This window comes from Bos grunniens, chromosome 15 (genome assembly GCF_055505025.1).
Source record: "Bos grunniens cultivar Pamir isolate PY7600 chromosome 15, Bosgru_T2T1.0, whole genome shotgun sequence".
NCBI lineage: Eukaryota > Metazoa > Chordata > Mammalia > Artiodactyla > Bovidae > Bos > Bos grunniens.
Window position 1 is genome coordinate 63,043,058 of NC_141179.1, and position 21,943 is coordinate 63,065,000.

Sequence of the window (21,943 nt, forward strand, 5' to 3'; positions counted from 1 at the left end):
TCTTGAGAGTCCCTTGGACTGCAAGGAGATCCAACCGGTCAATCCTAAAGGAAATCAGTCCTGAATATTCTTTGGAAGGACTGATGCTGAAGCTGAAACTCCAATACTTTGGCCACCTGATGTGAAGAAGTGACTCATTTGAAAAGACCCTGATGCTGGGAAAGATTGAAAGCAGGAGGAGAAGGGGACAACAGAGGATGAGATGGTTGGATGGCATCACTGACTCAATGGACATGAGTTTGAGCTGGCTTCTGGAGTTGGTGATGGACAAGGAAGCCTGGCGTGCTGCAGTCCATGGGGTGCAAAGAGTCGGACACAACCGAGCAACTGAACTGAACTGTTATGATTTTTTTTGAAGTTCGTAAAAATTAGTTTTAAAGGACAAAGGCATACAGTTAACTTTGTGAACATTTGCACTTTGTCAAAAGATTAAGTATTTAAAGCATACAAATGTACAAAAACTTCTGTGTACCTATCACCTGATTATGACAAACATTAACACTTTAGGGAAGTGAAATTTTTAACAAGTAAATACCACAAACTTGCACTGTTGACTCAGAATAAATGTGAGTTCTTAGGCCTGCCTTCCTGAATCAGCATTGTTGCAGAAATGGCATATGCTACATTGTGCTGTCTTCTGCCGCGTGCCTGCTACACAACAGTTGTAACCATCGGTTGCTGGGCAATGGACAAAACAGCAAACCCAGCTCCCTTCACTTCTACGTTTATTTATCTAGATTAATGATGTAGACCATCATAAACAAACAAGATACTTGTTATACAAACAGGATGGCTAATGCATTTCAGGAAATTTTAAGATTTTCCTTAGTGTTTAGTGTGTACTTTTGATGCTTTTAACCTTGAAAGAGATACAGATTGTTTGGAAACCAAAATTAAAGTTAGAATGAAAGAATATAATGTAATTTCCTTAGCCTCATGATAAATAGATTCACCATGAATCTTAGGAAGGTACGTTGAGTTTTCTATTTGAATTATTTCCTAACAGAATAGAAAAGTTCATTTATAGAATAATAAATATAATTCATTTCTACTAAATCACAGAATAATTTTATCAGTTAAAGGAGAAAATCTCAAATTATTCTTGGCTGTCATTCTCTACTAAAACTCAAGGATATTCAAATCCAAAGGAAATTTTTTTAACCCATAAAGCAGAGTGATATAATAAGTTATATTGTACCTATTCAGGTATAAGGGCTAAGAACGTTATAAATGCAGTATTTCAAGTGTTCTGTCAGATATGATATCTACTGTTGTAGTAGTTGTATACCATATTAACAATCAGTATAAAATCTCCACATGTCTACACAGATTGTTTCTACAATTAGTATCTATGTACTAAGTTAGCAATAAAAAAATATATGGACACATTTCCTCAGATTCTACCTCACAGAGGTGAGCAAAAATAAAATGAAATAATAGGGAATCAACTTAGGAGTGAGATATAAAATGCTACCTATGAAAAAATAATAATAATGGATGTAGATATTCAGGTATACTGGGAAATAGACTTCAGATCTCAAGGAAAACTATTTTTGTTTTACTCTCCTATCCCTTTTGTTGTCTTATCATGGTAATTTGTACAGTGGGAAAGTTTTGAAGCAGTTATGCATTACTGCTTCAGTTACATGATGAATTGACCCACTTATATAATTTAAAAGAGTAATATTTGCTAAATGCTTCCACATACCAGGCATTATGCTTATTTCTTTATGGGTTTAACCCATTTGATTTTCACAGAAACCTTACCAAGAAGGCATTAATGTTAACTTAGTTTATGGAAGGGAAGAGCCAAATTGTGTGCTCAAAAGCTACTCAGAGTAACAGAGAAACATAGACTCCCATATGTGAGATAGATAGCCAATGGGAATTTGCTGTGTGACTCAGGGAACTCAAACTGGAGCTCTATAACAACCTGGAGGGGTGGGATGGGGAGGGAGGTGAGAGGGAGGGTCCAGGCGGGGAGGACATATGTACACCTATGGCTGATTCATGTTGATGTTTGGCAGAGACCAACACAGTAGTGTAAAGCAATTATCCTTAGATTAAAAAATAAATTAATTTTTAAAAACTACTCAGTGGAGCACCTCCCTCATTCATAACACAGGCTCTGAACCCCCTTATTCTGTCACCTCTCACAGCCAGCAGAGGGGCCATGTTCCGGTAGACAGGTTCCATCCCTACTGCCACAGCCTGGGCCCACACCCACTGCGTCTCACCCGCTGCCCTGGATTCCTCACTGAACACGGCAGTACCTCCCCGTCAGCAGGGAATGCTTTCCAAGACCTCCAAGAGCTCCCTGGCACCAAGGATAGTACTGAACCCTATGCAGACTATGTTTTTTTGTTACATACATAGCTAAGATAGTTTCTATGCTAGGCACAGTAGGAGAGGAACAACAATAACCAATAATAAAATAGAACAATTATAACAATATACTGTAATAAAAGTAATGTGCGTATGATCTCTCTCTCTCTCCAGGTATCCTGTTGTACAAATTTAATGCCTTTTCCATCTTAACTGAGCATTGATCTTGCATGGTAGCTACAACTTTTGTACTTTGAGTTGGGACAGCAAAACTAGCAAAAACACTTTCTTTTTGTTTTTTCAGCATTTCATGGACAGAGGATTCATTCTTGCTGTAGATCTTAGCAACCTCAACATACAACTTTTTTTCCTTATTAGGTTGAGACCGTTTACCTTTTCACTTACAGGGAGCACTTTATGGCCTCTCTTCAGAATTGCCAGCATTGTTTCTCTTGTGCTTTGGAGCCGTTAAGTAAAATAAGGGCCACCTGAACACAGGCATGGTGATACCCTCGATGGTCAGTCTGAGAACCAAGAGGGTTGCTAAGTGACTCATGGGCCAGGTTCGCTGGACGAAGGGATGATTCACATCCCTGGCCAGAGGAAACAGGAAGGCACGGTATTTTGTCATGCTACATGGAATTGCCTGCAGTTTAAAAGTTACAAATTACTTATTTCTTCAATTTTCCATTTAATATTTTCAAATTGAACCCACCGAAAGTAAAACCACAGGTAAGGGGGGACAACTCTACTTCATCTGACCACATCTCATCTCCTCTTTTGATTCCGTCACTTCACCTGCTCCTGACATTTTAGGACAGAGGGTCTCAAACTGTGATCAGAGAAGCAGCAGGATCAGCGTCACCTAGGAACTTGTAGAAACACAAATTCTTGGCATTGGACCCAGCAATCTGCGTTATAACAAGCCTTCCAGGCGATCCTCCTACTTGAGTTTTTAAACAAGATAAAATACCTCTGTGTGTGTGTGTGTGTGTGTGTGTGTGTGTGTGTGTGTGTTAGTCACTCAGTTGTGTCCAACTCTTTGCAACCTTTGGACTGTAACGCACCAAGCTTCTGTGTCCATGGAATTCTCCAGGCAAGAATACTGGAGTGGGTTGTCATGCCCTTCTCCAGGGGAACTTTCCAACCCAGGGAGCAAACCAGGGTCTCCTGAATTGCAGGCAGATTCTTTATCATCTGAGCCACCTGGGATGCCCTAAATACCAGTAGATAATGTTATTCAAATGTGACATGTTCATCTACAGATATCTTAGGTTATGTTTATTGCTTTCTAAACTCCCTCTTCTGTGTGTGCAAAATAAGCATGTACTTGCCAGACCACAAACAAATCCATAATTTGCATGATTAGTATCAAAATTTCCCTTTATTTTCAATGTATAACAGGTACTTCTCTGTTTACTCACAGAGTCCCCATTTCCTTAATCACTACCACCATAGACCAAATAATGAAAATGAAGAAAATTTTTCTTTCCGAATTCTTAGACATGTTTTGCTCTCAAGCTTTAAAACAGCAAATAGAGTTGCCAAGAGAAGATTTAAGAAGCCAGATTTTATACCTAGAAGCTGTAAAAGTTGAAGGAATTATATAGACATCATTCTGAAATTTGTACTACATTGTCTGATTTGGCTTTCTGGCCTTAAACTCACCAGATAATTTCCAGAGTTATAATTCATTTTCACTTATGAGACCTTAGTCAGTTACTGGGAAAAAGGTCTTTTTTCCTCTCTCAAATTAATCCAGTAATGCTTCCATGTACCATTAAACTATTGGCACATTTTATTCCCAGAGGATAGATTTTGTTTGGCATCCTGAGGAATTTTGATATATTTAAGAAGGTGAGAAGTACACATTGGCATCATTTAAACAACATAAGTCTAAACCCAAATTGGCTTTTACATGCCAAAAATGCAAAATGTGCCAACTGTTTAATAGTACACAATAACTGTTCAACTACATAAGTTGATTTCAGCAAAACAGTTTGGTGTGTGTTTTATCCTCAATCATTTAGATACAATTATGCCTTATGGTGCCTTAATAATAGAAGCAAGTTGTCCATGACTTTTGCATAAGCAGATTTAAATAATATTGAAATGCTAGTCATTCCAGACTTGAATAAAATGTAAGAATACTGCCGTAATTCAAAATGCCACTTCAGCAGCTTCTATATTACCAACACGGAGGAGGCAATGGCACCCCACTCCAGTACTTTTGCCTGGAAAATCCCATGGATGGAGAAGTCTGGAGGGCTGCAGTCCATGGGGTTGCTAAGAGTCAGACATGACTGAGCGACTTCCCTTTCACTTTTCACTTTCATGCATTGGAGAAAGAAATGGCAACCTACTCCAGTGTTCTTGCCTGGAGAATCCCAGGGATGGCAGAGCCTGGTGGGCTGCCATCTCTAGGGTCGCACAGAGTTGGACACGACTGAAGTGACTTCGCAGCATACTACCAACAAATGTGAAACAGGAAAATAAAGTTTGAGGTTGATGATTGTTGACAGTGAACCTCTTAACTTCCTTTAACAGAATAAGGTTGGATTTTTAGTGAGCTGGAGTAACATTACAGATTTTCTTTTATTTTCAGACTCTGAAGAATATATATTATTCATTTTTAACTGTATCAGCATTTAGTGAGTATATATGCATATATATGTGTGTGATGCTATGGAAACCATGGTTGGAAAGATAAACATAGAAAGATAGATACGATATAACCTCATTTAAGGAGCTTACAATCAAATGAGGAAGCCATGTAGCTAATACAAATACTAACTTTAACACAAAGCAGACAGTTCTTGTGTTTAGTTCAGTTCAGTAGATAAAAACCAAAAGTTAGTATGGCATAAGAGAGTAAGAGACTTTGGGTATTGGCAGGGGCTGTGTTAGAAAGGATGACCCAGGAGCCTCATGTAAGTAACTTGTGTAAATAGCCTTTAAACATTGATCCTCATGGTGGGGAAAGCAGAGGAACAGAAGTAAGTGTACAAGCCACAGAGTATAGAAGAGGGAAGGTGGAGGGGAAGAGGTTGAAGTTCTAGAAATAAGGTATGTTTCTCTCTGGAATCAAGGGAAAGTACTGGATGAAATTTTACATCACACATAGGATATATTTGAGATGATCATAAGATATTCATTTCATGGCCTGCTTAAAATTCATTCTGGGTAACTTGGGGTCACTCCAAGAGTCATCCTCCAGACAGCCAAAACTGAGGTGCGTTGAGGAGGTAGTGTGATTGCCTTTCCAGAGAGACTTGCCATTGGTAATAAATCAGCATGGATAGAGGAAAGAAGCGGTGATTTTAAATATGAACCCTGAAGAAAAAGTCACAAGAAGAGATGCTCTAAATCTGGCTGCTTCCCTCATAGGCAGCTCTTTGTAGTGCACTCCAGAGTGAGTGGCATAAGAGGTTTACTTCTTTAACAAGGATGAATGATTTTTGCAAGCAACCTAGGAGCCAGGTAGTAGAAAATAAAGTTGGGAGATAAGTTAGCATAAAGTCATGACAGTCTTCTTTATATTTAATGCCACATAATTTTTCTTCAAGACAAAGCAAATTAAAGCATAAAAATTATGACTTAAAATTATATTTGGGCTCTATACCAAAAAAAGTTTTTTTTATAATATGCAAAACAGAATATTTTACAATTGTAGATTATAAATTTTCTTAGAGATAAGCAACTAAAGATAATTTTAGAACATCCTCCAATTGTTTTCTTTTTCTGCAGTGAACAGATTCTTTAATTGTGTTCCATCACAGTAGTAGTTAACATTATTAGTAGTATCTCTTTCTCTTATACATCTAAATAAATTCCTCTTCAGCAGAGTAAACCCAGATCTCATAGCATAGATTTCTAGTTGATATTTACTGTAATAAACACCAAACTTTGACCCAGGTACCATCGCTGGGTTGGGAAGATCCCCTGGAGAAGGGAATAGCTACCCACTCCAGTATTTTTGCCTGGAGAATCCCATGGACAGAGGAGCCTGACAAGCTATAGTCCGTCAAACTATGAGTATTATTAGTGTCTTCCCCTACCTCGCTATCAGACTATGTCTGTTACATACAGGGCAGAAAAGGCTAGGAGGTAAAAAATAGCCACATATAAAGAAATGTAAATTCTACAGAGTAGTCTATGATTATAGGTCAGCAAGGAAAGTCAATTAGTTCTAGAATAAAGTAAGTGCTAGGACTAGGCCAAACCTGAAACATGGTAGAATTAAGAAAACATTGAGAGAGGAAGGTCTTCCTGAAAAGGAAGAGCATAAGTAAGGGCAAGGAAGTTTTAATGCCAATGGCGCACTTAAATAGTCTAGAAACTTGCCTGACTGAAAAAACCTTGTGTTGGGGAAAGTGGCTGAGATGGGAATGATTTGTAGAATGCCTTGCAAACCTAAGGGGATGTGGAGAGTCATTGCAAGGTCTTGACAATGCTGTATGCTAAAAGCAACACTTAATAAACATGAGTCTGGTGGAAGTATTGGTATGTTACAACACATATTGGTAAAAGCAGAGAAAAGAGTCGGGATCTAGTTATTGTAAGTGTGAGGTTAGGAAAGTTTCAAAACTATATTAAAAGTGAGAAAGGAAAGAGACGCAGCAATTCACTTCTGATAAATAATCAACAAGGCTTAGACACAGATTAGTTATACAGTGAAGAGAAATATGATAAAAATGTAGCTGTTATCTATGGCCCTGTATCATCGCATTGGTTTTTCTGAGAGTCATTTCTCGCTGCAACTTGGACCTAAATCTTTTATATGTATCCACACAGCTATTACTCCAAATTACGTCCTCTGTCAGTGATTTCTAATTCTAACAAATGGTCTTTGAGACATCCATTACTTAATCTCTAGTCTATCATAAGAATTTGGAGGCTTTTACATGTATTTAAACAAGTTCTCTGGAGTAAGGGTAAAAAGAGGGACAAAATTATGAGTGAGGGGGAAAGGCAGGAGAAAAAGTACTAAAAAAAAAAAAAAAAAAACACATAAATTTAACCACATAGTAGTTCCTGCAACTAGAAAATAAAACTAAATATGGGTGATTTTATTAGCCATCATCAGAGTCATTTAAGCTGTTTATTCCCTGTTGGCATCTGTGAACCTTTTTGCGTGCATGTGTGTGTGCCCAGTTTGATCTAACTCTTTGTGACCCCATGGGCTATAGCCCGCCAGGCTCCTCTGTCCATGGAATTTTCCAGGCAGGAATATTGGAGTGGGTTGCCATTTCTTACTCCCAGAGATCATCCCAACCCAGGGTTGGAACCTGCATCTCTGTGTCTCCTGCATTGGCAGGCAAATCCTGTGACACTGCCACCTAGGATGCCCCTGTGAACCCTTAGGGCTGTTGTAGTATTGATGGAGATACATCCCGGAAGCATATTGGTTGGTTGATATTTATTCTTCTCCCAATTTTGTTGCTGGCCCAACAGCACTTGCAGGAAGGAGGATTGGATTTGTGATGAAGCTCAACCCCCAGGTGAATAACAGAGGCTCCCAGGGGTTACCGTAGGCCTTTTCTGGACTCTGGAGAAACCTGAAGCTTTTCAGCATACTGAAACCTTCGGGAAAGCAACTGCCTTCTTCTCAGGACATGGTTAGCTCCTTCTCACTCAAAAGCACTCTCTATTCCCTGTCACAGTTAGGTTGGTCTTCCCTGTCACAGTGGTCTTGCCTTCAGGCTACCTGGGATGCAGTCATTGGTTTTTCAAAGTCCTTGATTGTCTCGCCTGAAGGTACAACCTGACCTAGTTAGATGTGAGCTCTGCCCTTGTCCTGTCGTGCAGTTCCCTTCCGCAGAGGTTTTCTTACATTAGAAGTATTGGGGTTTTTTGTTTTCTGTTTTGTTTTTAAATTTTCTGCTTTCTGCCCAATAAGTCTGAGTCCTCAAAGAGTAAGAAATGTGTGGGTTCTGATTTCTCCTTTCTGCCAGAGTATCCTCCTGATAGCACGTTTCTCACAGGGCTCATTTAAATGTCTTCTGTGGTGAAAGCCAGGCTTTTGTCTCTAGTCCCTGTGGTTTCCCTGGGTGTTCAGTTCCGTGTCCACGTTTAGTTCCCTGCATTCATGATCTGCTTCTCCTTTCTCTAGCCTTTAGGCAGATGTGCATGTCACTGAAATATGCAGAAACAACACACCTTTTTCTGAAGACTTCCACAGAAGAGAATTCCTCATCCTCTAATATTTAATATGTCATTGTCAGAATCTCTGCATTTAAACTATATAAAATTTTAAAGGCTGAAAGAATCTAGGATGTCACTGTGTGCTAACCTTTTACTTTATGTGTGAGAAGATTAAGTAGTATTCACTGGGCTTCCCTGGTAGCTCAGCTGATAAAGAATCCATCTGCAATGTGAGAGACCTGGGTTCGATCCCTGGGTTGGGATGATCCCCTGGAGAAGGGCATGGCAGTCCACTCCAGTATTCTTGCCTGGTGAATCCCCATGGACAGAGGCGCCTGATTGGCTGCAGTACATGGGGTCGCAAAGAGTCAGACACAACTGACTAAGCTCAGCACATTTCACTTCCTAAACCCTCCTCAACTCAGGGTAATATGTGTATTTTCAATGATGACTTTCTAACAAAGAGAACAGACAAAGGAAAAGCTCATACTATAAAACAAGTATCAAAACTAAGCAAGAATAGAACAAAACAAACTGTAGAAAACTATAGACCAGTTTCACTTATGATCATAGGTACAAAAATCCTATATAAAACACTATTGGATGGAATTTGGCAGTTCATCCTCTCTCTCACACACACATTACTAGCTATGGTTTCTCTTGTAAAAACAGGAGTGATTCAATATCCCAATGTAGAAAAGTGCATAGTAAAAGTCAGTACTCTTTCTTGGGAATATTTTTTTCTAAAACTTTTCTAGGAAACTGAGCATGGAAGAAAAGTTCTTATCCTGATAAGAGGGTAAGACCCTCAGGAACAAAGAGGAAACATTTTCCTTAATGGCAAAAATTTAGAAACATTTCTACTAAAGTCAGGTATAAGCAGGTCCATTCTCTCCAATCCTATTTAGCATTGTTACTAGAAAAGCTATTTTAATAACACACCCCCCCAAAAAGGAAAAGAATTAGGACTGTAAAGGACAAGGCCAGGCTATCCTTACTTACCATCAGATAATGTGATTGTTCACAACCGAGGGCATCCAAATCTCATAGAGAATCAACAGGGTCACCATATATAAGATCTCAGACCTACAACTGACTCATCATTTATGTAACTTTGGTCATTACTTAGCCTATCTGTATTGCAGTTAACTCATCTGTAAAAGAGGTTGTTGAAAGGATTTAATGACTTAAACCATCTAAAGTGCCTGGTGCCTTATAAACATTATATCTGTATTAGCTATTAACACCGTTAAATTAATGGCCTGTATTCAGTACATTTCTTATACACCAGGTATACCTAATCAAAAGTAGAATGATAATAATAGCTAATTAGTATTCATCAGCTCATGTTAGTCTGCTCACCAAACACCCAACATAGCTTTCCCTATCACTCAACATAAAAGTCCTTAGAGAGCTATAAGACCTGCGTGGTCTTGCTGTCCACCCTGGGTCTGTCCTCGTCCCCCACTCTCCTCCTGGATCTTTTTACCTCAGATGTGCTGGCCTTCTTACTGTTCTGGAGCACACCAAGCCATCCACCTCCTCGGGGCCTTAGCATTGTTCTTCCATCCATCTGGGACACTGTTTTTCCAGATACGCAAATGGCTTGCTTCTTTTAGGTCTCAGATATCAACTTACAGCAGCTGCTTCTGTATGTTTAGTGCCAGACCTAAAGAGTACTTCACACGAGTTATTTACGTGAGGGGAGAAAAACTTGGTCTATTTTGTTCACTGCTCTATCCGTAGTGCTAGAAACCGTGCCTAACACATCATTGTTGTTCAGTCACGCAGCCATGTGCAACTCTTTGTGACCCCGTAGGCTGCAGCACGCCAGGGTTCCCTATTGTTCACCATCTCCCAGAACTTGCTCAAACTAACGTCCACTGAGTCAGTGATGCCAACCAATCATCTCGTCCTCTGTCATCCCCTTCTACGCCTGCCCTCAATCTTTCCTAGCATCAGGGTCTTTTCTAATAAATCGGCTCTTCACATGAAGTGGTCAAAGTATTGGCACTTCAACTTTAGCATCAGTCCTTCCAAAGAATATTCAGGGTTGATTTCCTTCAGGATTGACTTGTTTAATCTCCTTGCAGTCCAGGGGACTCTCAAAAGTCTTCTCCAATACCACAGTTCAAAAACATCAGTTCTTCGGTCCTCAGCCTTCTTTATGGTCCAACATCCATACATGACTACTAGAAAAACCATACCTTTGACTAGACAGACCTTTGTCGGCAAAGTAACATCTCTGCTTTTTAACACATTGTCTAGGTTTGTCATAGCTTTCTCTTCCAAAGAGCAAGCGTCTTAATTTCATGACTGCAGTCACCACCTGCAGTGATTTTGGAGCCCAAGAAGATAAAATCTGTCACTGTTTCCATTGTTTCCCCATCTGTTTGCCATGAAGTGATAGGACCAGATGCCATGATCTTAGTTTTTTGAATGTTGAGTTTTAAGCCAGCTTTTCCACTCTCTTCTTTCACCTTCATCAAGAGGCTCATTAGTTCCTCTTCGCCTTCTGCCATAAGGGTGGTAGTATCATCTACATATCTGAGGTTATTGACATTTCTCCTGGCAATCTTGATTCCCCCTTGTGCTTCATCCAGCCTGGCATTTCTCATGATGTACTCTGCATATAAGTTAAATAAGTAGGGTGATAATATACAGCCTTGACATACTCCTTTCCCAATTTTGAACCAGTCCATTGTTCCATGTTGGGTTCTGACTGTTGCTTCTTGACCTGCATACAGGTTTCTCAGGAGGCAGGTAAGGTGGTCTGGTATTCCCGTCTCTTTAACTCATGATAGAACACATCATGAAGTTTTAATACATCATAGAACTCAGTAAGTATGTTAGTCGCTCAGTCATGTCCAGCTCTTTGGACTCTAGCCCGCCATGGAATTCTCCAAGCAAGAATACTGGGAGTGGGTTGCCAGGCCCTTCTCCAGGGGATCTTCCCAACCCAGGGATCGAACCCATGTCTCTTGCATTGCAGGCAGATTCTTTACCATCTGAGCCACCAGGGAAGCCCAGTAAGCATTTACTAAGTTTACTGGGGAGGAAATCAAGGCACAGAGAGGCTGTATCCTGGGATCACACAGACTGGTTAATTGCAGTGTGGGCATGTTCTCATGGCACCTGAGATTAACACTAGCAAAAGATGGACAACTTTTCTTCTGGAAAAAAGTTTCAAAACTATTTTTAAAAAAACCTTTTAAGATCTTTTAGGTGGAATATTCATAGGTATCATAAAAATGATTTTTAAAATGATAAAAAAAACTCAGTATCATAAAAATGGAAAATTCAGCACAACCATAGCCAAATTCCTGACAGAGTTCTCCTTAGAATTTGAAAAGCTGACCCTTATTTTAAATGGAAAAGCAAAGAATAAGACAGTTTTAAAGAAGAACATGGAGCATGATTTGTCCTACCAAATATTGAATTTTCTCCTAAGGTATAAAGAGTTATACCAGTCTAAAAGCCCAGGGATGAACAAATAAGCCAATAAAGGACAAGAAATAATTTAGAAAAACAGACCCCCTCAAATATAGAAAATTGTAAAATGTTAGATGTGGCATTACAGTATATCAGTAGGGTAAGGAAGGACTGGTGTGGAGTAATTGGTTATTCATATGAAAAATATTGATTATATATACAAAAAATAATTCCCTGTTAAAGGATTAAATGTGAAAAGACAAACTTTAAAACATCTGGGAGAAAAATAGGGCAATGATATTGAACTATGTTACATTTTGATCTGGTTGATCAAAAAAAAAGAAAGGACATCATAAACTAAGTTAAAACTAAAGAATTTGCAACACACACAGCCAATAAAGGATTAACACCCAGAATGAGTATGTCATAAAAGAACTAATTGATTAAAAAAGGTGCATATATAATTCACAGGAGAGGTAATGAGAAAAAATGTTCAAAGTCACTAGTAGCCCAGGAAAATGAAAACTAAAATAATGTTAAAGTCTGGAAGTCATGTAAATTGGTGAAAATTTAGAGAATCAGGAACTTCCATACAGTGCTAATGTGACTTAAAGTGCTACAACTATGTTTGAGAACAAATTGGCAATACCTTGCTATATCAATACTGTTACGTCTTTTGACCCATATCGCATTTCTGGATATACACTAGAAAAACTTCAACGTAGGCACAAGAAGAAGAACAGAATGTTCGAGGCAGCAGTTTTTGTAAGACAGAAAAACTGAAACAACATAAATGTCTTAGATAAATGAATTTTATATATTGGCACAATTAAATAGCATTGTAGAGCAGTTCAAAATAAATGCACCAATGTATTGTTTTAAAAAGAAAGAGAAATATAAAACAAATGAGCTAGAGCTATGTGTATCAACCAGGTAAATCTCCAAATCATAAATTTGTATGAATTAAAACAAGGTACAAAATGATATATGTGTTATGATACTATCTATATAAAATTTTAAACATGAAATATCATATTTTTATGTTTATTTGTAGTTAAAGCCACCCATAAGAATAATAAATGTCAGATTTACTCCAGTGCTTACCTCTGGGATGGTATGGCTTAGGGTGGAGTACGTAAGGGTCTTCACCACCGTCTTATTGAGAAGCAAAGTGACCAAATGTTAGAATGTGATGAAGTTTAGTGACAAGTGCATATGTATTTCCTTTAGTGATATATTCTGAGTTTTCTGTATGCTTGAGGTATTTCTGTATGAATACACACATGCACCAAATCTAGCCACTTCTCACGCCTCTGCAGCTAAAGTCCTGGCCCTAACCCCCATACATCTCGCCACTGATAATCATTTACCAGAGCTGCTGCAGTTGCCTCCTAAATTGCCTGCCCACTTTTCATTTGCCATATATCACTCAGAATAATAGTTTATCACCAAGTATTTAGCACCAAGAATTCTTTAGCACCAAGAATTGTGGTGCTGGAGAAGGCTCTTGAGAATCCCCTGGACAGCAAGGAGATCAAGCCAGTCAGTCCTAAAGGAAATCAGTCCTGAATATTTAGTGGGAGGACTGATGCTGAAGCTGAAGCTCCTGTACTTTGCCCACCTGACGCGAAGAGCTGACTCACTGGAAAAAACCCTGATGCTGGAAAAGATTGAAGACAGGAGAAGGGGACGACAGAGGATGAGATGGTTGAATGGCATCACCAACTCAATGGATATGACTCTGAGCAAACTCCATGAGATAGTGAAGGAGAGGGAAGCCTGGTGTACTGCAGTTCATGGGGTCGCAAAGAGTCAGATACAACTTAGCAACTGAACAGCAATTGATAAATCAGATTATGCATCTCTCCTGCTCAAAACACTCCAGTGGCTTCCCAAAGAAGTTAATATTTATCCTCCTAACTGTGGCTCAGGCTTCCCAGGTGGCAAATGGTAAAGAACCCACCTGCCAATGCAGGAGATTCAGGAGACGCTGGTTCGATCCCTGGGTTGGGAAGATCCTCTAGAGGAGGACATGGCAATCAATTCCAGTATTCTTGCCTGGAGAATCTCATGGACAGAGGAGCCTTGAGGGCCACAGTCCATAGGGTCACATGACTCTATGGTCACATGTGTCCATAGAGTCAGACACAACTGAAGCGGCTTAGCATGCACACATCATGGCTCACAAAGTTCTTTTTCCTCTCTTTACTCATTCCCCCAGCCCACCAACCTGCAACATAGGTGAAACTGGTACCCATGATAATATCTGGTACTTAGCGGGAGTTTAATAAATATCTGCTGAATTGGTATGTCCATCCATCATCCATCTATCCTATGCTATCCTCAGTACCTTCCTTTTCCTTACACTCCACATCCAACTTCTCACCAAATCTTCATTTCTTTCAACATCTCTTTCCTCATGCAGAGAGACTACATGAAAAATTATATCAGCAGCACATCTTTTGGGTAGATTGGATGTGAATTTCCCTATAGTCCCAGGATAAGATTTTACTTTTAAGGAGCAAATATTGAAGGGTATGGAAGGTTTATGAAAACGAACCACAGAAATGATTCCAGATAGTAGTAACAGTTGCCAGCTTTGCCTGCTTAGGGGATGGGATCTCATCGTCATTTGCCTGAACTGCTTCGCTAGCCCCTAATTGGTCTGCCAGCTTCCAGTTTTGCCCTTCCCTCTGTACCCCTCCAAACATCTGCCCCACAACAGTGATATCTATCAGTAAAGCTAGAGTAATATTTTCAGGGGATAAATCTGATTGCGTCACTTCCCACAATTAAAACCCTTCTTGACTCGCCATTGACTTCATGAAAGCCTTATGCATGCTGGCTCCTCCAACTGCTCCATCTTTATCTTTGGCTGTTTCCGTACACAAACCATAAACTTCAATTGTACCAAGCAACCCAGTCTACTTGTCACATCCAGTCTCTGACCTTGCATTTGCTGGTATTGTTCTTCTGTGACTCTGCCTAACTCTGACTCGCCCTTAAAATTCAGCCTAAGCAGTACCTGTTCTTCAGTCTTTCCTCATCTGCTAAAGTTTCTCTTGATTATCAGCAACTTCTTGAGGGCAAGGACTCCTTGAACCTCCAGATAGCTTGTTGGCTGGTACATAGTAGTCCCTCAATAATGTTTGTTGAAAAAGGAAGGGAGAGAAGAAAAAAAATGGGAAAGCAGGAAGGGTGTTTTTTAAGTTTTGTATGTATTGTACATATTGTATATAATAAACTCTTCCCTCACTCTTTCTTCTTCTGTATTTCTGTGACCTCAGTTCTTACGTATGTAAACAATTTATTTATTTGACCTGATTCTCTGCCTGTCCTTTGACATAGATGAAACATTAATACCAATTAATGAGAAATGTTGAAAAGCTATTTCCACTTTGACATAAGCTATTACTGATAAAGAGTATACCAAACCAAACCTTCAGAGAATCTGATAATCTAGGGAAATCTAGAAATAGCACCAAAAGTGAGTTTTTAAATAGTGTGTGCTATCTTAAGGGATACAAAGAAATTAGAGTACACCTTCTACTTATTGGGCTTCCCTGATAGCTTAGTTGGTAAAGAATCCGCCTGCAGTGCAGGAGGCCCTGGTTCAATTCCTGGATCAGGAATATCCTCTGGAGAAGGGAATGGCTACCCACTCCAGTATTCTGGCCTGGAGACTTCCATGGACCGTATAGTCCATGGGATTGCTTACTTGATATGTTTCCTCTTTATAATGTACTGAGAAGTTTAATTGGTATCTATTTGCTATTCCCAGAGTGGGGAAAGCCTTGGAAGGGGTTAAATAAATTAGCCCTTGAGTTTGGGGTCTACTTTAGGATGCAGTGGGGAGAAATTTCTAAAGGAAAAAAGTGGAAGTCTAAGGCTAGTGAAAGAGGAAAGGTCCTGGCTGCATTTTTACCTCAGTGAATTCTTTCTGAATAAGACTGTAGAGTTTGTTCACATCTATCACACCAAGCACAGTATTTTTAGTAACAGTAATACAGAGCAGCAGCTTGTCACTTGGAGGCTGACTAATAAGCATACTGTTCCTCTTACACACAACAAGCCACGCATCTTATTTCCACTCATCCTTACAGACGCTCTTAAGCTTTCCGTGTTTCTTTACGGAGATGGCAAGGAGTACTGGTTAATAAGCTCTTAGGGTTATTCAGAATCCCTCTTCAGTGCTCCTTTTCTGAAGTTGGAAACACTCATGCATGTGCACACATGCTCACTAACCTTTGTCAGAGGTGAAGCACTTCCAAACGCCACTTGAATGTGATTAAAAGAATCCTGGGCTTTGATAGAACTCATTACCAAGATGCCAGGCCTAACTGTTTGCTCAAACTTTAGTCTAAGAAAAGGAAATGTCTTGGTTTAAAAAAAATAAATGGCTTGTGGAAATGGAGATTAACAGTTTATTGTATTTCTAATAAAAATATGTGCCAGATATGTCATTTTAAAATAGAAATGTAACAGTTTCTCATTAATATTACAGATGATATACAAGAAAAGCATCTCTCTCTCTCTCTTTCTTTTTTTTTTTTTTTTTGGCTTTAGATAAGAAATCAAACTATTTGACTTACTGCTCTGAGTTTCCTGTCTAGAGTTATTTGTTTTGCCTAGCTAGTCACTATCATTTTCCACCGAAGTTCAGGAAACTATTAAACCAATTTTATGTTTAATGTCATTGGTAAATTTCATGTAAATTCCAAGTCATGCTGTGGTTAATATTGTTAATTTACTATATGGTTTTGAAAGTATTCCAAACAGCTTCAAGTTATTCAACTTAGTTTTCACCTTCTAATCTCAGAGAGTATTCACAGCTCCATCCTAGGGTTAAGTCTAAAAAAAGTTAAAGGGTTAATCAATCAGTCATATCCAACTCTTTGCAACCCCATGAACTGTAGCCCGCCAGGCTCCTCTCTCCGTGAAATTCTCCAGACAAGAATACAGGAGTGGGTAACCATTTCCTTCAGGGGATCTTCCTGACTCAGAGAGTGAACCTGGGTCTCCTGCATTGCAGGAGGATTCTTTACTATCTGTGCCACCAGTGACACCCCAGGGTTGAGTCTACCCCCAAGTAAATTCCTCAAGGATTTATTAAAACATCCAGCCTCTATTTGAATTTGTGGATCTCACTAACATTCATTTTTTATCATTCCTGCAATAGGATCTGTTTGAGTTGTGTAGTAATATAGTTAAGAGGTTAATGGTTGTTGAAATAGATAGATTTGTAGGAACTTCAGTTTGTAAATCCAAGGGTTCATGGATGGTAATTGTACTGTGTGTTTCAACCAGACTAGACCATTTTGACCTTAAAAGTTGTCGACCTAAAAACTTCTCCACTTTTACATTTTTTTATCCAGCACTTAAAAAAAAAAAATGTTACTGGAGTATGGTTAGTCTACAGTGTTATGTTATTTTCTGCTGTACAGCAAAGTGAATCAGCTGTATGTATACATATATCTTCACTTTTTTGGATTTCTTTACCATTTAGGTCCCTACAGAGCACTGAGAAGAGTTCCTGTGCTATACAATAGGTTCTCATTAGTTCTCTCTCTATACATAGTAGTGTATATACATCAGTCCCAATCTCCCAATTCATCCCACTCCTCCTTTCCCCTTTGGTATCCATGTGTTTGTTCTCTACGTCTGTGTCTCTGTTTCTGCTTTGCAGATAGGTTCACCTATATCAATCAGCTCGGCTTCCCTGGTAGCTCAGCTGGTAAAGAATCCACCTGCAATGCGGGAGACCCTGGTTCAATTCCTGGGTCGGGAAGATCCCTTGGAGAAGGGAAAGGCTACCCACTCCAGTATTCTGGCCTGGAGAATTCCATGGACAGTCCATGGGGTCGCAAAGAGTTGGACATGACTGAATAACTTTCACTTCACATACTGATCAGAATGGGAGAAAATATTTGCATGCAAAGCAACTGACAAAGAACTAATCTCTAAAATACACAAACAGCCCAAGCAGCTCAATACCAAAAAAACAAACAGTCCAAATCAAAAAATGGGTGGAAGACCTAAATAGACATTTCTTCAAAGAAGACATACAGATCGCCAACCAACACATGAAGAGATGCACATCATCATTAACTATTAATTTTTAGAGAAATGCAAATCAAAACTACAATGAGGTGTCACCTCCCATTGATGAGAATGACCATCATCCAAAAATCTACAAACAGTTGATGCTGGAGGGGATATGGAGAAAAGGGAACCCTCCTACACTGTTGATGGGAATGTAGATTGATACAGGCACTGTGGCGAACAGTATGGAGGTTCCTTTAAAAACTAAAGATGGAGCTGCCATATGACCCAGCAGTCCCATTCCTGGGTATGTACGCAGGGAAAACCATAATGCCAAAAGCTCCACGCACCCCAGTGCTCACTGCAGCACTGCTTGCCATACCCAGCACATGTTTTGTCAAGCAGCTCTGTGTCAGAAGGTATTGTGTAAAGGCCTCACCTCATACTAAAACATTCTAGATGAACTGATTAAGCTTTGGTTTTCATTCTGTTGCTAATGACGTGTTGACAAGAAGGGTGGGACATTTTAATAAAAAAATAACATTTAAAGATCTTAAATAACAAGCCCACGTCGTATCATGTAACATATCTCATCTTCTTATTGTGAGATAGCAGCTTGTGACTTTCTTTTATCCATCATTCTGTTCAATGAAAATTAGCAAAATTGCTTAATACTGTTTTATTTAAATGACTATACATGTTAGGAAATTAATCTTATATTCTGGTGCCTGTGAAACCAAATAGCAAAGAGAAGTTTTACCTAGCATGCCCACATAATGCATTAATCCTTCTCCCAAGTGATCAAATCAAGAAGTTGTTCCCCATTCATGTTTCCTTGTAGTAAAAAAAGCAAAATTAGAGAATTATTTTTAGTCTTTCCCTTTGTTCTGTCATGAATGTTCAATGTGTAATTCTACAGGAATCCTCTGCTTAAAAATAATTGATCCTCGCCAGTCCACGTTCAATGCATGAGACAGGGTACTCAGGGCTGGTGCACTGGGATGACCCAGAGGAATGGGATGGAGAGGGAGGTGGGAGGGGGGTTCAGGATAGGGAACACATGTACACCTGTGGTGGATTCATGTCAATGCGTGGCAAAACCACTACAATATTGTAAAGTAATTAGCCTCCAGTTAAAATAAATAAATTTAAAATAAAAAAAAAATAATTGATCCTGGGACTTCCCTGGCAGTCCAGTGGTTAAGACTCTACCCTTCCAATGCATGGGGCATGGGTTTGATCCCTGGTCAGGGAACTAAGATCCCACATACCATGGGACGCTACCAAAATTAAATATATAAAAATAAGTTATCTTATCCTGAATGACTGGCACAGTTACATTAGTAGTATCTTATGAGGGTAAGAAAAATATATTATTTATGGATGCTCAAAGTATCTTCTCATTTAAAAAGTTTATCATAAAAGGTGCCTGAAATAATTCACTGTCCTCTTAAGCAATGAAAAATCTATAATTCTAGTACTGTGTAAAATATGTCTTCTCCTAAATGTCTGCTAAGTACAAAGCAGCCTATTGCTTTGTTTTTATTAATGTTTATTTTCACGCACCAGTGACACTGTTTTCCCTGTAATATGTCATACCTTTTTTAAGTGTCTTCTAATTACCAACTTGGATAGTTTGTATTCACCAGCCTTAGTGCCTGTATTAAGTCATTAGAAATATTGATGAGCCTGACGGCCACAATGAAATGATATGTGCCCTTATGCCCACTTTCCTTGGGACGGACTGTGTTATCACCTAAATGCCCAACACACCACATCCCAGCTTTTCTAACACTAGGGAAACAGAAGTGTGCCTTGGCCCCGGGCACACTAGAAAAACTCAGGTTTTGACGAGGTAGTGGCTTTGGTCCACTGTTTCCAAATCGCACAGCTTTAAAAACACGCGTCACCATGTTCGGTGTAACTTGGCTATTCCAGGCCCAGAGGAGCCTATTCTTTTTCCCTGTGAGTTTTGTGATCTTTTCAGGATGCCTCTTTTCCTTGAAAGAAAATTACTGTAACTCCAGCCTGATAGCGTAGATTATGTCTCGCCAGTCTCATTTTCTCTCTCATGCTTTGGCAGTTCCTTTCCCTGAAGTACAAGCACATGTCATTTTAAGTATGCTAGATTATTTTAAAAATATTGATTCCCGAAAACATTAGGAAAGGATATTTGCTTTTCGAAAGGTCTTTTCACTTTATGCAAGATTCAAAATACAGCCTATTTAAGTCCAATAGTATATCTCACTTCATAACAACTTATTTTAGATATCACTTTTCAGGAATAAAACTCCCTGTAAACCCCTGTCATTTGGAGACTTCCATAGATATTCCAGATAATTCTAGAGTAAAATTAACTATAAATAGTTATGACATTTCTTTAAACCCATTTATATTATGATCATAATAGGAGGACCCAACCAACTTTTTACCAGAACATTATGTTTTTGAATATGATACGATATTTTTTTCAGTCCAGAACTGACATGGTTTAGTAATTCACCACTACTGTCAAACAAATTAGCTTAGATTATTCCCACTAATTGTACATCCCCAAGAGTGGGGAACTATGTGACTTTATTTTTTTAAGTATTTTATGAACCTTTAACCCTCTTAGGAATTAAGCTACATACTCTGTAATTCAGTTAGGTCTCAAGTTTTTTTGAAAATTTTATCCACTCTAAGTCCATTGAAATGCTCCTTAGAATCATAAAATAGTTGCTCATTCATTTGTTTGTTTTTGATAAAATATCCAAAATTTGACTTTATTAGTTTAAAAAAAAATGGAAATGGTAGGAGTAATGATTTATTGACTTTCTCACTAGAATAAAATTTCAACTTGGAACATATATACCAGCAACTATATAAAATCTCTGAAGTTAGAGATAAATATTTTTGGAATCAAGCAGAAATTTGGATTTAAAAAATACACATTTTAGTAACATGGGTAATAAAGGATAAGGATAGAGGGGAGAAATGCTAATGGGAAGATACATCAAAGAAAATTGAAATAAGAGCAGGAGTCATTTAGAAAGATACTAGGGGAAATGATTTATTAAGCTAAACAAATAAGAAGAAGTATCTTAGTAAATAAGGACAGTTGGCATGTATGTAGGTGTGGTCTTGGGACTTTGCCACCCAGACCAGGGATTTGGACTGTGGGGAAGTATGATGACCATCTGCTCCAAGTGACTCCTACTGGCTGATACACAGAGCTCAGTTGGCATCAGTCTCAAAGGAGACTGCCAGCCTTCCCATCGGGAAATAACCAAAACAATGGCATTGCTGTCAAGCACAGAAATGAAGTTTAAGATTTAAGTAACTGGCAACTCAAAACAGGTCAGGGAACCTTAGAGTGTTATCCAGACAAATATAAGTTAGCTCGGTTGTGGCACAAGCTGTGTTCACAGTTAATGGAGGATGCTTAAAAAAGCCAGGCAGGAGTGACCTACGATGACTGTGGTAAGCAAAGACTGAAACTATTACAGCTCACTAGATACTTAGCACAACCTCTAACACCTCAATCAGACACAAAGACAAAAAGATTCCAAAGGGGAACAAACCACACCCTGTACACAAATTTGATTATATGAAAGTAGCGTAAATATTAGCGAGACTAAGACAATGTAGTAAAAAGAGAACCTTTGCCCATCTCCCCTGTCTTCACAAAAAAAATTATTTAAGTGATCTTTTCTTTAAAAGCCTTCAAAAGCCAGGACTAGTGAACTTTTTGTTGTTATGGAAATCTACATTTCTTTTTAAAGAGCTTTAAGTTACAGTGTGACTTAAAGGGTTTAACTTTTTTAAATGGCTTTTAGAATTCAAAAAATCCTGTTAAAATAAACATACTTTCCAATAAGAATCTTTTCACTTTCTCTGTTTAAATCAGAGATATTTTCAGTCTCATACTTTGCGTTTCAATAGACAAATACATGTTCTTCCTATGGATTTATAGTCATTTTCTAGTCTCCCTAGCTATGATTATTTACAGCCCATGCAT

The 21,943-nt window shown here is 38.8% G+C and overlaps 1 protein-coding gene across 2 annotated transcripts in view; it reads left to right on the forward strand.

The window, feature by feature from the left end:
* ELP4 (elongator acetyltransferase complex subunit 4) overlaps positions 1–21,943 on the forward strand; it is a 254,785-nt gene that overhangs the window by 211,443 nt on the left and 21,399 nt on the right. The window contains exon 10 of one of the 2 annotated variants that reach the window (XM_086340945.1): positions 7,780–7,826. The exons of the other annotated variant lie outside the window; for it this stretch is intronic. Within the exon in view, the coding sequence (XP_086197071.1) occupies positions 7,780–7,809 (30 nt within the window). The 3' untranslated portion in view covers positions 7,810–7,826. Of the gene's footprint in view, positions 1–7,779; positions 7,827–21,943 lie in introns of those variants that run through there. 2 annotated transcript variants of the gene reach the window in all.